Source organism: Rhinopithecus roxellana, chromosome 1 (genome assembly GCF_007565055.1).
Source record: "Rhinopithecus roxellana isolate Shanxi Qingling chromosome 1, ASM756505v1, whole genome shotgun sequence".
Classification (NCBI taxonomy): Eukaryota; Metazoa; Chordata; class Mammalia; order Primates; family Cercopithecidae; genus Rhinopithecus; species Rhinopithecus roxellana.
Window position 1 is genome coordinate 116,594,983 of NC_044549.1, and position 14,241 is coordinate 116,609,223.

At 38.9% G+C, this 14,241-nt stretch overlaps 1 protein-coding gene across 4 annotated transcripts in view; it reads left to right on the forward strand.

The window, feature by feature from the left end:
- PLD1 (phospholipase D1) overlaps window positions 1-14,241 on the forward strand; it is a 223,365-nt gene that overhangs the window by 174,318 nt on the left and 34,806 nt on the right. For all 4 annotated transcript variants that reach the window (XM_030929431.1, XM_030929418.1, XM_030929427.1 and 1 more), the window contains 2 exons: window positions 7,181-7,294; window positions 9,306-9,355. In XM_030929431.1, the coding sequence (XP_030785291.1) occupies window positions 7,181-7,294; window positions 9,306-9,355 (164 nt within the window). The remainder of the gene's footprint in view (window positions 1-7,180; window positions 7,295-9,305; window positions 9,356-14,241) is intronic.

Genomic DNA, 14,241 nt, shown 5'->3' on the forward strand with positions numbered 1-14,241 from the left:
CCAGCCACCCAGGAAACTGAGGTGGGAGGATCTCTTAACCTGGGAGGTCAAGGTTGCAGTGAGCCATGGATTGCACCACTGCACTCCAGCCTGGGTAACAGAGCAAGACTCTGTCACCAAAAGAAAAAAAAAATCAGATGAATGTTTTATTTTTAAAAGTATGCTTGATAGATTCTTGATAGTTCTTGGGTTTAAAGAAAAATCTATGTCCATAATTACCATATCCTATAATTTTGTACCAAACTGAAAAGACATGTTGGGCTTGTTTCAGGAACACTGTCTTAAAGAAAATTTAACTGCAGTTATAATAAAAAGAATAAAACACATTTTATCTAAGTATGCCAATCACTGGTTTCACATTTTTTCTTGTGGGATAACTCCCAAGCTCTGTACGATTCCTGGAGAAGAGGTTACCTTGGGACACAGATGACAACAGATCATGGCAGGAGATCTTTTGATTTAGATCATGTAAATGCTTTTATTCTAATTCTAAAAATTGTATAAAATGGTAATCTCAGCAGATAGAGAAATGTAAAGATTAGCACAAGGCAGAGGCCAGCAATCATTTTGAGCCTGAGCATGTGCCCTGGAAAAGAGAGGAAGGAAGAAGGAGACTTAAAGAAAAATGAGAGTGAAAACAGGCTGGGCCATAGTGGGAACAGTTTAATATAAGGTTCTGTCTAACCTCATCTGGGGGCCACTCAGGCCAAAAGATGATCAAGCCCAGGGTGAAGTCTAAGTCAAACATGCAGGCGAATCCCTCAGCATTCTTAAGTTTGCCATTTTCAAAAGATAACCAATGAGAAAAATGATGTGTGTTTGTGCACAATATGTAATGGTTCAAAATCTATAAAGTCACATAGAGGATAGGTAAAGTCAGTGCTAAATAGGGCCAGCATTGCTAGTGGACTAGTCATGATTTTAGCCAGTTCTTTCATGTGCAGATGAGGAAACTGAAGCCCAGAAGGATCTTCTCCTTTTAAAGGATTTGCCAAGCACAAAATAAAAGGGGTTATGTCCCAAACGACCAAGAAGCTACAGGTCCAATTCCAACATAATTGATACCACCATAGTATAAAGTCCTCTTTAGACACACACACACACACAAAGCCCTAACCACAATTCTTATTTCTGACAGTATTCACTGCTGCAAAATCTACGAGACAATTTATAGCAGCTCTTGAAGTTCACAGTGATGAAATACAAACTATAAATCCCAAATTCTCAAAAAGTAAAGTGTCTTGTCACTAGCGAAGCATATCAGGCTTCCTCGGGGCCTTCTTGCCAGACCCTCAGACCCAGTTGTGAGCAGACCAAGCTTCTCCTAACTGTCCTTCATGCTGAGGAGGGACCATGGGGAGAAGGAGGAGGGGCTTATGCAGCAGAGAAAAACAAGAAAATGAACATAGAGGTACACCACTGCTGTGACCCAGCTACATGGTACATTCGTACTCTGCTTTTAAAGGTACAAGCAGCTTTATAGCAATCACAAACATTATTTATTTATTTATTTATTTATTTATTTATTTTAATTTTTTTTTTGAGACGGCGTCTCACTCTGTCACCCAGGCTGGAGTGCCTTGGCGCCATCTCGGCTCACTGCAAGCTCCGCCTGCCAGGTTCACGCCATTCTGCCTCAGCCTCCCCAGTATCTGAAACTACACGTGCCCACCACTACGCCTGGCTAATACACACACTACTATTTTCTGTTGAATTGTAATTTATTTTCTTTTCCTAGAGCTCATCTGAATTTCTAGCTCAAGTGCATTTCCACACAATAGGAGGGGTTTTAGTTTTGGCACTTCCTGATAAACGTGGCCGAATTCAGTGATTTCTCATTATTTCCCCTCTGTATTCAGCATCAGGGTTCTACTCCTGCCTCCTCTCCCTCCACATCCCTTCCTTGATCTTGATGCTATGGGGCCCTGGATCTTTGGAAAGGGGCTTCCAGGCACTGGTGTTGATCTCCCTCGGGCCTATTCTGGCATCTGCTTAACGTAGCTTGGGGATGTCAGCCTTCACCTTCAGGCCAGCCTCTCTACCACTTCTCTGCTCCTGCCACGTCGCATAGCTGCTGGACGACATGCTCCACATTGCTCTGGAGTTCACATTGCTCTGGAGTTCACCTGAAAGCAAGGCTCAGATCCTCCTGGCTCTCATATCCTCACATTGAAAAGAGAGTGGGGTCTATCCTGTTTTCCCCAGAATTCAGCTTGAGGCCAAAGGACTGATTCCTTGCCCTGAGTCTTGCTCTTACTTCTCTACACTCCTGCCTCCGCTTAGGGAATCTCTCTCCAGTTCCCCAAATCTAAAAGAAGTTGATGTTTTTGTGTCCTGCTTCTCACCACTCTTCCGGGGTGAGAGTGCCACCCCGGGAGCAATGCCTGCTTCGTTTCTCCAGTCACAGAGTGGGGGAAGTTAACACATTTAAAGGGAAAAATGATTTAATGTTTTGTAGCATTGGCCTGCCACATTTTTATTGTCTTATAACATTACATTGGGGTCATTTTAACACAGTACCAGCAGTATTGTGCTGCTGAGCCTCCATAGTGGTCATTTTTAGTGGCTGCAAGATGATCATTCCATTGAATGGCTATAACATAATGTAGTTAACCATCACTTTATTATTGGACATTTATTTCCAATTTTTAGCTATTATACATAGCACTGCCATAAGAGTTAGTGAATTTTGAAGAAAAACGTTTAACAAGAAGCCTCAGAATGCTGTTTTATAGAAATTGAACTAATGTGGATGAAGTGGTTGCTGGCATGATGGGTAGTTATCTGGGGCTTAGTGCCCACCAGCCATTATCTTGCTTTTAAGATCATAAATATTTTATATACTAGGGACTCAGATTCTTACCCTAAGCTGGTTGCTATCATTTCCCCAACCCCCGTGTTGTTAGGATTCAGTATTTCCAAAGGGCATTAGATTCCTTAGCAGCTGGAACTCTTGTCCTCTGTGGATTGGATCAAGGAGGCAGATTGGATATAGTGTCCCATGGAATCTTCTGTGCTTTGGCTTACATTCAACTACAATTTTGCATTTGAAATTCCAGAGCCCTTTTTTCTACAGCAGCGGAAATCTAAATAGTTTCCACTAGTTTGCTGAACACAGTTTAAAATTTTCATCATTCAGGAAATTTATGAGCTACTATATTGTAAAATAGCAAAGGGCTTGATATGGAGCTAAGAGAGTCCTAAAAACAAGAAAATGTGAATATTCTGATTCCTACAAACTAAAATTTGCAAGAATGTCTTATAATATTTTTATAGGACATTTCTCAATATCCTACATATGAGATCTCCCTTGTAAAATCATTTTTGCTTAAAAAAAAGGATAAAATAGAACTGTCTCTTACAAACATCATCACAAACATTTGTGTCAAAAGACCAGCAATGCCACTTGTAAGATTTTTCCAACAAATGTGAAGAATTACTTTTGTTAGTCAACATAAATATCAAAATATTTATTTTGAAATAGAAACAAAATTAGAAGCAATTTAAATGCCTGTCAATAGAGGACTGGTTTAAATATTAAGTTACAGATACATGGTAGAATATTAAATATTAAAGTACAGATACATGGTCCCTGTTCTTAAAAAGTAACTACGTTCTGATGTGGAAGGATTTCCAAGATACTCTGTTAAATGGTAAAAATCATGTTCCGAAAAGTGTTGAAAGTGTTTATAGTATTCTAATATTTGTGTAGAAGGAAAAAGTACATCTATTCTTATAAATTCATACACTATTTCTAAAAGAGCATGGAGGAAACTGTTAACAGGAGTTGCCCTCAGGATGAAGGAGTGAGAGAGATTTTTTTTCACTGTGTAATCATCTACCTCTTACATTTTGTACTATGAGCATATGTTACTCATTTGAAAGTAATCTATTTGGTGGTTCCTCAAAATGCTAAACATAGAATGACCACATGACCCAGCAGTTCCATTCCTGAGTATAGTCCCCAAAGAACTGAAAACAGGGACTCACAGATACTGTATGCTAATACTGAAAGCAGTATTATTCACAATAGCCAAAAGATGGAAGCAACGCAAGTGTCCATCAACAGGTGAATGTGATATGTACATACCATGGAATATTATTCAGTCTTAAAAAGGAGGGAATTCTGACACATGCCACAACATGGGTGAACCTTGAAGATGTTATGCTAAGTGAAACAAGTCAGACATAAAGGACAAGTATTGTATGATTCTAATTATGTGCAAAACCAGAACCAGCAGATTCATAAAGACAAAGCAGATTAGAGGTTACCAGGGGATGCAGGCAGGGAAAAACAGGGTAGTTATGACTGGATAGTCACCGAGTTTCTGTCTGGGATGTTGAAAAGGTTTGAGATAGATCATCATGATAGTTATACAATATGGTGTATGTAATTGATGCCGTTGGACTATACACTTAAAAATGGGGGCTGGGCGTGGTGGCTCACACCTGTAATCTCAACACTTTGGGAGGCCGAGGCGGACCAATCACCTGAGGACAGGAGTTCGAGACCAGCCTGACCAACATGGAGAAACCACCGTCTCTACTAAAAATACAAAAGTATACAAAATTAGCCAGGCATGGTGGCACATGCCTGTAATCCCAGCTACTCAGGAGACTGAGGCAGGAGAATTGCTTGAACCCGGGAGGCAGAGGTTGTGGTGAGCCAAGATCATGCCATTGTGCTCCAGCCTGGGCAACAAAAGCAAAACTCCATCTCAGAAAAAAAAAAAAAAGGGTAAAATGGCAAATTTTATATTATATGTATTTTACCACAATAAAATGTAATTTAATTTAAAGAAATAAAATATAATTTTATTTAAAGAAAAAAGTATGTAATATATTATATACATTTTGCAAATAAAATATAATTTAAAGAAAAAAATTCCTGTTCAGCTTAGCCTCTTCTCTACCAGAAACTTCCCCAGAAACATTTTTCCAACCTGATCCCATCCTCCTAAAGCAAATAATACCGAGTGTATAGCATGTGCCAGGGTTCTTGATTGAGCACTATCAAAACCAGAAAGATATGTGGACAGGCATCCTGTGTTTCAAAGGAGCTTATCACATAGCCTAGAGATCAGATGTGTGTATCACTATCGTGTGAAGCAGAAAGAGTGCTAAACAGACATCCTAGCCATGTGCTGTGAGTGCCGAGGCAAGAATAAACCAACTCAGACTGGAAGGGCCAAGATGGCTTGGCAGAGGAAGTAGCCGATAAGGTGACCTAGAAGAAGTGGGATTCATTGGAGGCCCTGAAGGCTGATAAGCCAAGCTTTATTAGTAGGAAGGTGTACCTCTGAACAAAGGGTGGTAGTCTCCTGTCACTGGGCTGTGGTTATGGGAGGATTATACTGTAAGGCAGTATAATCCTGAATTCTGAAAAGGCAGTTGAGGCCAAATGATATCCATTTTTAAGTGTCCAGTTTAATTTATTTTGACTTTTAAAGGTTGGCTGTGGGGAAATAGCTTAATAGCTTAGGTTTTTTGTTTGTTTGTTTGTTTGTTTGTTTCTGTTCTTTTTCACTATCCTGCTCACCATTTAGGGATGTGAGCCTTTTATTCTTATCAAGCAGCAAACTTGAACAGTTTACATTTTTTAATGTCCAACTCAAACTATGTTTGCCATCTAGTGATTAATCTACGCCATTACAACAACCTACTTAAGATCTTTGTTTCTTAGCAAGGGAGCCAAACTCACAGGCCTCCAAATTCCATTGTTGGTAGTCATTTTTGCCCTGAGCTTCTCTTCCCACTTGCCCTGATGTATACATCGAAGTTCAGAGACATCAGTAATAAAATCTGATCCCCCAAACAGTACTATAATATTCACATGAAAGGAAATTTTAGTTGGTTAGAAGAAAATGCGCTTTAGAAATGAGAAGTTTAAGTAGGATCAGACTTGAAAATTAACCAATAACAACACACGTTTGTGTGACTGTAGTCCTCCCAGATATCCTGGCGAGACTCATTGATCACAGTGTATGTCACATTCCTTTCAAGGCTTTTTCTTCTTCCTGTATATCCTATAAATAGAGCCAAGAATGTTAATAGCTTTTGATTCTGAATAAATGGTACCTATTTGTAGCATACTTCAAATTTCTGACTTTCTGAATGCCTGTCAAAGAGGGAAACCTACACTTTCTTCTTCTATTGTTACATCATTGAGTAGAATTCATTTTCCTTCAAAGGTTGTCGTTAATCACTTGAGAGAGTGGGACATGAAATATTGTGTTGTATGTGCAGGGGACTTAAATGTACATATTGGCCACTCAGAATTCTTTTTTTTTTTTTTTTTTTTTTGAAACGGAGCCTCGCTCTGTCGCCCAGGCTGGAGTGCAGTGGCGCCATCTCTGCTCACTGCAAGCTCCGCCTCCCGGGTTCACGCCATACTCCTGCCTCAGCCTCCCGAGTAGCTGAGACTACAGGCGCCCACCACCACGCCCAGCTAATTTTTTGTATATTTAGTAGAGACAGGGTTTCACCATGTTAGCCAGGATGGTCTTGATCTCCTGACCTAGTGGTCCACCTGCCTCGGCCTCCCAAAGTGCTGGGATTACAGGCATGAGCCACTGCACCCGGCCGGCCTCTCAAATTTCTTAAAGGGCCTAGGGTAACATTTTACAGCTGAAAACTTAGAGTTTCTAAGTAGATAATGATGACTTCTGTTTTGGAAAATATGATAGATCCAGTGTGTCTTTTTGCCCCTGAGATCTTGGCTATTTACTCAACTGATTTACTCAACAATTATTAACTGAATGTCTACTATTTCCATGACTCTAGCTAGGTACTGTGTTAACTATTAAGATAACATCTTTTTTCAAAACTTTGTTATAGCCTCCTGTCCCTGCCTCGTTCTGTGGGATCCAAGCAAGGATTTCTTACACTGCATTTTGTCCTACAAGCGATTATGCTGTAGAGAGACAATGGGTGCAATTTCTACTTTACTGCCAAGTTCAGCTTGTTATTCAGGCTATGAAGCGATAGCGTGGATGACAAATTCTGTCCTCCAGTCCAACAGCACTCCCCTCCCAAGTCCTGAAATGTGACAGAACGTGTTGACGTGTTGTAGGAAGCCATTCACTCCATCTCAAAAACCATGTGAATTGCTTGGCTGTCATTTAAAGCTGATACTACCTTTTATTTTTTGGGTGAATTTCTCTGCATCTGACCTTTGCAGGGAAAACCAGAAATACCGGGTATATGTCGTGATACCGCTTCTGCCAGGGTTCGAAGGAGACATTTCAACCGGCGGAGGAAATGCTCTACAGGCAATCATGCACTTCAACTACAGGTGCCAAAACTCTGAATGGTCTGTTTTGAGCTTTCGGTCATGCATGTAAGCTGATGAAGGGAATGACAGTGTTTCTCCACATCCATTCAGTGGAATGGGGAACAAATGAACACTTTATCTTACTTTCAAATCTTGGCCTGTTTGCTAGTTGATAACATTCAAATGGAGCCTACAATGATAAATGATTGGCCTAAGACACATGGCAAACATAAAAGAACTAAAATACTAGTCCCTCTTGTATAGTTATTGTCTGTTTCTGTGTATGTATAATGTTGATTAAAACTTATCTTTAAGTGGTTAAATAGCTATTGAGATTTACATGTACTTTGCAGTAAATAGAGAAAAAATAAATGCCTGAAATGGTATGATTTGCTTGTGTTTGGTTATGATTCTTTAGGTAGCAAGTCCTTCAACAAGGTTGATAATGATAGCTTCTGTTAGTAAATAAATTCCTGGAATTTTGTTTTCTCTACCACATCTTTGTTAAAATTTTAGGGAAAGTTTTGTGCTTGATATTTTTAAAAGCTGAGTTTTTATATTTATTTAAAAGGGCACACTTGGGTTCCTCTGAAGGCTTCAGATATGGTCAGTGGAGCATTGTGAAAAGGGCTAGAAAGTGCTAGCTGGTGGGTGGGGGAAGCACAGGCTAGAGAGCCTGCATAGAAGGGGCTGGAAACGCACCTCTGACCTTCTTTCAGGGTCACTTAACCAAAATCTCTTATTTTTGTAAACCACCTGTAGTTTCTCACCTTTCTAATCAAACCCTTTTGAAAGGTGGGAGAGGACGAATGATACCTTACATAGAACCCTTGGTAAGTAAAGCAGATTAGGGGTCAGGGCTTTGGTCAAATCGGGGGTGGAGGCTTAGATGCCCTCCTGCTTGGGCCCCCTCCCCAGATGCTCCTGCTGGAGGATCTGTGCACAGTTTGAATGCACCATTGTAGTGGAAATTTTTTTTTAATGCTCTTTTTTCTCACTGATGTTTCAGACTTGTATCTGTTTATCTGCCAGCTTTTCAAGGATGTATTTTGTTTGTTTCCTTCAGGGTGCTTTGCCTTGTTACAGTACAAGAGAGCTTTAACTGTGCTTTGGCCTATATACTTAGACTGAAGATTTGCACATTTCTAATATTATCTGATTTACAAAGTGATTTTAAAAACCTTTTCAAGTATTTAAGGCTCTGACATAATGTTTAATTGAATTTTATTAATTTCATTCACCATTCTAATATTATTTTTGCAATATTGTCAATTGTAATAGTTTTCTATGACTATTTTCTTGCCTTCGAACCAGCTGAACAAAATAACACATTTGGCTTTTGTTCAGAAACAAAATCTATAACCTTTTACTATGCAAAAACATCTCTGTTTGCTGGCATCATCTTTAATAATATCAGCATTTCTCAGGCATAAGTATACTCTTTATTACTCTCATAGAACAAGCGGATGAAGCATAGAATTTTTGGTTTTGTCAGATTTTATAATTCATGAACAATCATCAGAGTCTTAAGAAACAAAATCATTACCTTTATTTGAGACTATATTTTTCATTTTTAAGTGGTTTTGCTGACTTTAGAGACAGCCCATTCTAATAGTTTAATTCGTAAATTATTCTGCTAAGTGCTTGCCCTTTTCACCTCTGAGAGCAATGTGATTCTGTAAGTATTCTTATCTACTGATGCGTTCTAAATTTATCTTTGCTGTTACCCAGTTTTGTAAGAGGGAAAGTTCATTCATGACCCATCGTTTTTTAATAGCCTCTCTTTCTAAAATCTGACATGAATTTTATAACTTTTCCATTTACCCAACTCAAAACAACTATCATGTCCCATTAGTAACATTACAAAAGTGATATTCATGTAACTTTTTAGCATTTAGAAATATATGTAGCATCTTCTCATAGAAGCACTTGTTCTGTTTTTACTTGTGTTAGGATTAAACCTACAGACATTGCATGGGATTGGTTGCTTTGAAACCTCTGTAATTATTTTTTTTCCTTTACATATTTTCAGAACCATGTGCAGAGGAGAAAATTCCATTCTTGGACAGTTAAAAGCAGAGCGTAAGTAACTGCTTTTTTTCTCATATGGTGTTTTTTTATTATGAAGGCGAGGTATCAGTAATCATTAATGTTTCACAGTGTGATTATAGAACTCTATTTATAAAAGGTACCCCACAAAATGTTCACCTGTAATAAAGCATTTATTCTCATTAAGTTGCCCAAACCATTATTCAAATGAAGACACCAAGACTAAATAGGTAATAAAAACTGAGCATCTTTATAATTTCTATTTATTTTTGTTTATAATTATTTTGATAATAACAATCATCTTTATGAGACATTATAGTTGTTTGTTCTTCTTTATCTACTGAATGCAATTTTTTATACTTTTCAAAGACGCTTTCACAGATGTCTTCTTTTTGTTTTTGTTTTTTTTTTGAGACAGGGCTTCATTCTTGTTGCCCAGGCTGGAGTGCAATGGCACGGTCCCAACTCACTGCAACCTCTCCCTCCTGGCTTCAAGCAGTTCTTTTGCCTCAGCCTCCCAAGTAGCTGGGATTACAGGCATGTGCCACCACGCCCAACTAATTTTTTTTTTTGTATTTCTAGTAGGGACAAGGTTTCACCATGTTGGCCAGGCCTGTCTGAAACTCCTGACCTCAGGTGATCTGCCCGCCTCGGCCTCCCAAAGTGCCGGGATTACAGGTGTGAGTCACCATGCCCGGCCTCAGATGTCTTTTTTTTTTTTTTTTTTTTTTTTCTGAGACAGAGTCTGGCTCTGTCGCCCAGGCTGGAGTACAGTGGCCGGATCTCAGCTCACTGCAAGCTCCGCCTCCCGGGTTTACGCCATTCTCCTGCCTCAGCCTCTTGAGTAGCTGGGACTACAGGCGCCCGCCACTTCGCCCGGCTCGTTTTTTGTATTTTTTAGTAGAGACGGGGTTTCACTGTGTTAGCCAGGATGGTCTCGATCTCCTGACCTAGTGATCCGCCCGTCTCGGCCTCCCAAAGTGCTGGGATTACAGGCTTGAGCCACCGCGCCCGGCCAGATGTCTTCTTAATTGATTCTTCTACCTAGTTCTTGGCTACAATATATTGTAACTAGAGGTTTACCTATGTATATCTCCCTGAACTATGGGTTCAGCATATAGTGGGCACTCAATATTGCCCTATATCTCTGTGCAATCGAAACAAACTAAACTGGAGTCAGAACCCAAGTTGTATGACTTCCAGTTCAAGTTGGGTCCAGATTGTGAAAACTTGGACAGCCACACTAGAAAGGCTATGTTTTATCCAGAAGGCAAGAAGAGTTTGGTGGACACCTCTGAGCCCCTGGAGCAAACTCATCAAACTGACGTTTATATGAAGATTCATTTACTGTTGGTAAACAGGGTAGAGATGGTGGCAGGCAAGAGACAAAGGTACATTGGTAATGGAAAGGGAGGGTCATGTGTGGATAAGACTGTGAGGGAAGACTTGAGGGAATGTGGGAGCAGGAGAGGAAGGGAAGTGTCAGCTAATTCTGAGTTTCAATCCAAGGGACCAAGAGAATGGAGCTGCCACAGGAGGTCTGGAAAAGGCAGAAGGACTCGTCCTAATCATGTGGTGCCCTTCAGATATAATATAAACCTCAATTGAGTTTTTGAAGGAAGATTTTATTTTATACTAGTAGCCTCCCAAATGGGGTGCACTGGATGATGTACTGGAATGTGGGTAGAAAATAATAGACTTTCCAAGTCTGTATATTTTTAGCTTAAAAGGAAGAAATTAGGACATCAGCAGGAATGGCAGAGGAAGGATCTCCAAAAATACAGTCCTACATAAAAGCAACAAAATATTGACAAAAGTTGTCATAATCAACTTCTTTGGACGGGGAAATTAAAGGCTTGTAACAATCCAAGGAGTGTTTAATGAAGAAAAACAGGTGAATCTTGGTAAGAATAGCAAGCTGTGTGGCATTTTAACTTGCCGTATACCCATCTCCCACTTCTCAGCTCCAAGATAGTCCTAAAAGCCAACAGCTGCTCAAATCAGGGTGAAAACCAGCAGCCTAGCAGCCATTGGAGAGAGCAGATCAGGGTTGAGGCTCCCATGTCCCAACAATTCTCACAGTATTGTCATTATTTGACCCGTCTGACACTTCCCTTTAAACTCCCATTCTAAGTACTTATATTTATTTCACCTGACTCAGACCTTGCTCAGTGCAAGTAGCCTTTTTAAAAAACCTGGGTACTTACGGTCGGTCCAGGTGGCTCACGCCTGTAATCCCAGCACTTTGGGAGGCCGAGGTGGGCAGATCACGAGGTCAGGAGATCGAGACCATCCTGGCTAACACGGTGAAACCCCGTCTCTGCTAAAAATGCAAAAAATTAGCCGGGCGTGGTGGAGGGCGCCTGTAGTCCCAGCTACTCGGGAGGCTGAGGCAGGAGAATGGCGTGAACCCGGGAGGCGGAGCTTGCAGTGAGCCGAGATCGCACCACTGCACTCCAGCCTGGGCGACAAAGCGAGACTCCATCTAAAAAAACAAAACAAAACAAAACCTGGGTATTTATCAAAAACAATCAGCAACATTTATTTAGCATCACAGCTAACTGAAGCGGCAGTAACAGTTGAGTGAGCAAGAAGCTGATGCTGACTAAAAAATCTTAAGAGGAAAAGCTGAGGGAGGAGATCCCCTAGTGGGCACTAGAAACCTCCTACGTATCCCTGGGAATCTGAAAGGTCATGGGTATGTGGAGGGCGGTGCCCATGCCCAGGGCAATGCGCATGCTCAGGAAAGGATTGAGGCGACCCTAAGCTCTCACCTCTAGCTGACCTTGAGGCTTTGTGCAAGCAGAAAGTGAAGCCTAAGACAGAGTTATAAACTGCATGCCGGGGAGTGTGTAAGGCCTGTGGCCCTCACACACATACACAGAGCTCCTCAGTGAAGTGTAAGAAACTCATTTGGTACAAGCATTTAAGGAATTGTGTAAAGTATGTTCTCTGGCCACAGTGGAATGAAATTATAAATAACAAAAGGAAATGTTGGGAATTCACAGATAGGTGGAAATTATACAAAATACTTCTAAATAAACAAAGAATCAAAGAAGATACTTCAAAGGACGGTAGAAAATATTTTGAGATGAATGAAAATGAAAACAACATATCCAAACTTATGAAAGGCAGCTATAGCAATGCTTACAGGGAAAGTTATAGCTATAAACATTTATATTATTTAATAGAAAATAAGAAATCTCAAATCAATAACCTAACCTTACATTTTAGGAAAGTAGAAAAAGAAGAGAAAAATAAACCCAAAAATAAACCCAAAAGAAATAACAGATTGGAGGGAAAATAAATGAGATAATAGAAAAAAATAGAAAAAATTAGTGAAGCCAAAAGTTAGCTTTTTGAAAAGATCAACAAAATTGACAAACCTTTTAGGTGGACCAAGTAACAAATAGAGAAGACTCAAAGTACCAAAATCAGAAATAGAGGAGACATTACTACTGACTTTACAGAAATAAAATGGAGTGTAGAATACTATTAACAGTTGTATGCCAACAAATTAGCCCAGATAGATGGATAAATTCTTTTAAAGACACTGTATTAGTCAGGGTTCCCTAGAGAAACAGAACCAATAGGAGATATATATATCAATTAAGAAATTATATAAATATAACTTCTCAGCCTCCATAATTACCTGAGCCAATTCCTCATGATAAATCTTTTCATATATATAAAAGATACATGTATGAATATATATTTTATATATTTACATATTATATGCATATATATTTAATATATATTACATAAAATATTTATTAAAAATAAAATATGTTATATAAATATGTTATATCTATATAATTATAGATATTTTATACAATATATAAATAAGTAATTTATATATTATATAGTTATATATCCATCTATATAATATATAGATATATATCTTTTATCTATATGAAAAGATGTATATATAATAAACGATATATATTTATACATTATATATTATAAATATATAGATATATTTTTATGTTCTATATATAAACAATATATAAAATTTTATATATTATATATTTTTATATACCTATCTTTCATATATACATGAAAAGATTTTTTATGAGGAATTGGCTCAAGTAATTACGGAAGCTGAGAAGTTCCACAGTCTACAAGCTGGACACCCAGGAAAGCTGGGTATGTAATTCTCATCCAAGTCTGAAGGCCTGAGAATCAGAGGAGCCAATGGTGTTAATCGCAGTAAAAGGGTAAGAGCAGACCAAGATTCCAACGGAAGCAGAAAAGCAAGAATCAAAAGGCATGAATTCCTCTTCCATCTGTCTTTTGATCTCCTCTGGCGCTCAATGGATTAGATGATGCCCACCAACATTGGGGAGGGTAATCTACTTTAATGAATCCACGGATTCAAATACAAATCTCATCCAGAAAACCCCTCACAGATACACTCAGAAACGATATTAAATGGGCAACTCGTGGCCCAGTGTTGATATGTACCATTAATGGTATTGTATTAAAGACAGAAACTCCCAAAACTGATTCTAGAAAAAATTGAAATTCTAAATAGAGCAATAACAAGTAAAGAGATTAATTTAGCAATCAATAATCTTCCTACAAAGAAAAGCCCAGACCCAGTGGCTTTGCTAGTTAGTTCTACCATCCGCAATAGAATTAACACCAATCCTTCATATACTTCTCCCCAAAAATAGATAGGAGAAAGGAATACAGTTACATGTTGCATAATGACATTTCAGTCAACAACAGATTGCAGCATGATGGTGGTCCTGTAAGATTATAATGGAGCTGAGAAATTCCTGTCACCAAATGATGTCACAGTCATACTCATGTCATGGTACAATTCCTTTGTTTTTAAATAAATTTAAAAATTTAGTGTAACCTAAGTGTACAGCATTTATAAGTCCACAGTAGTGCACAGTAATAATTTAGGTCTT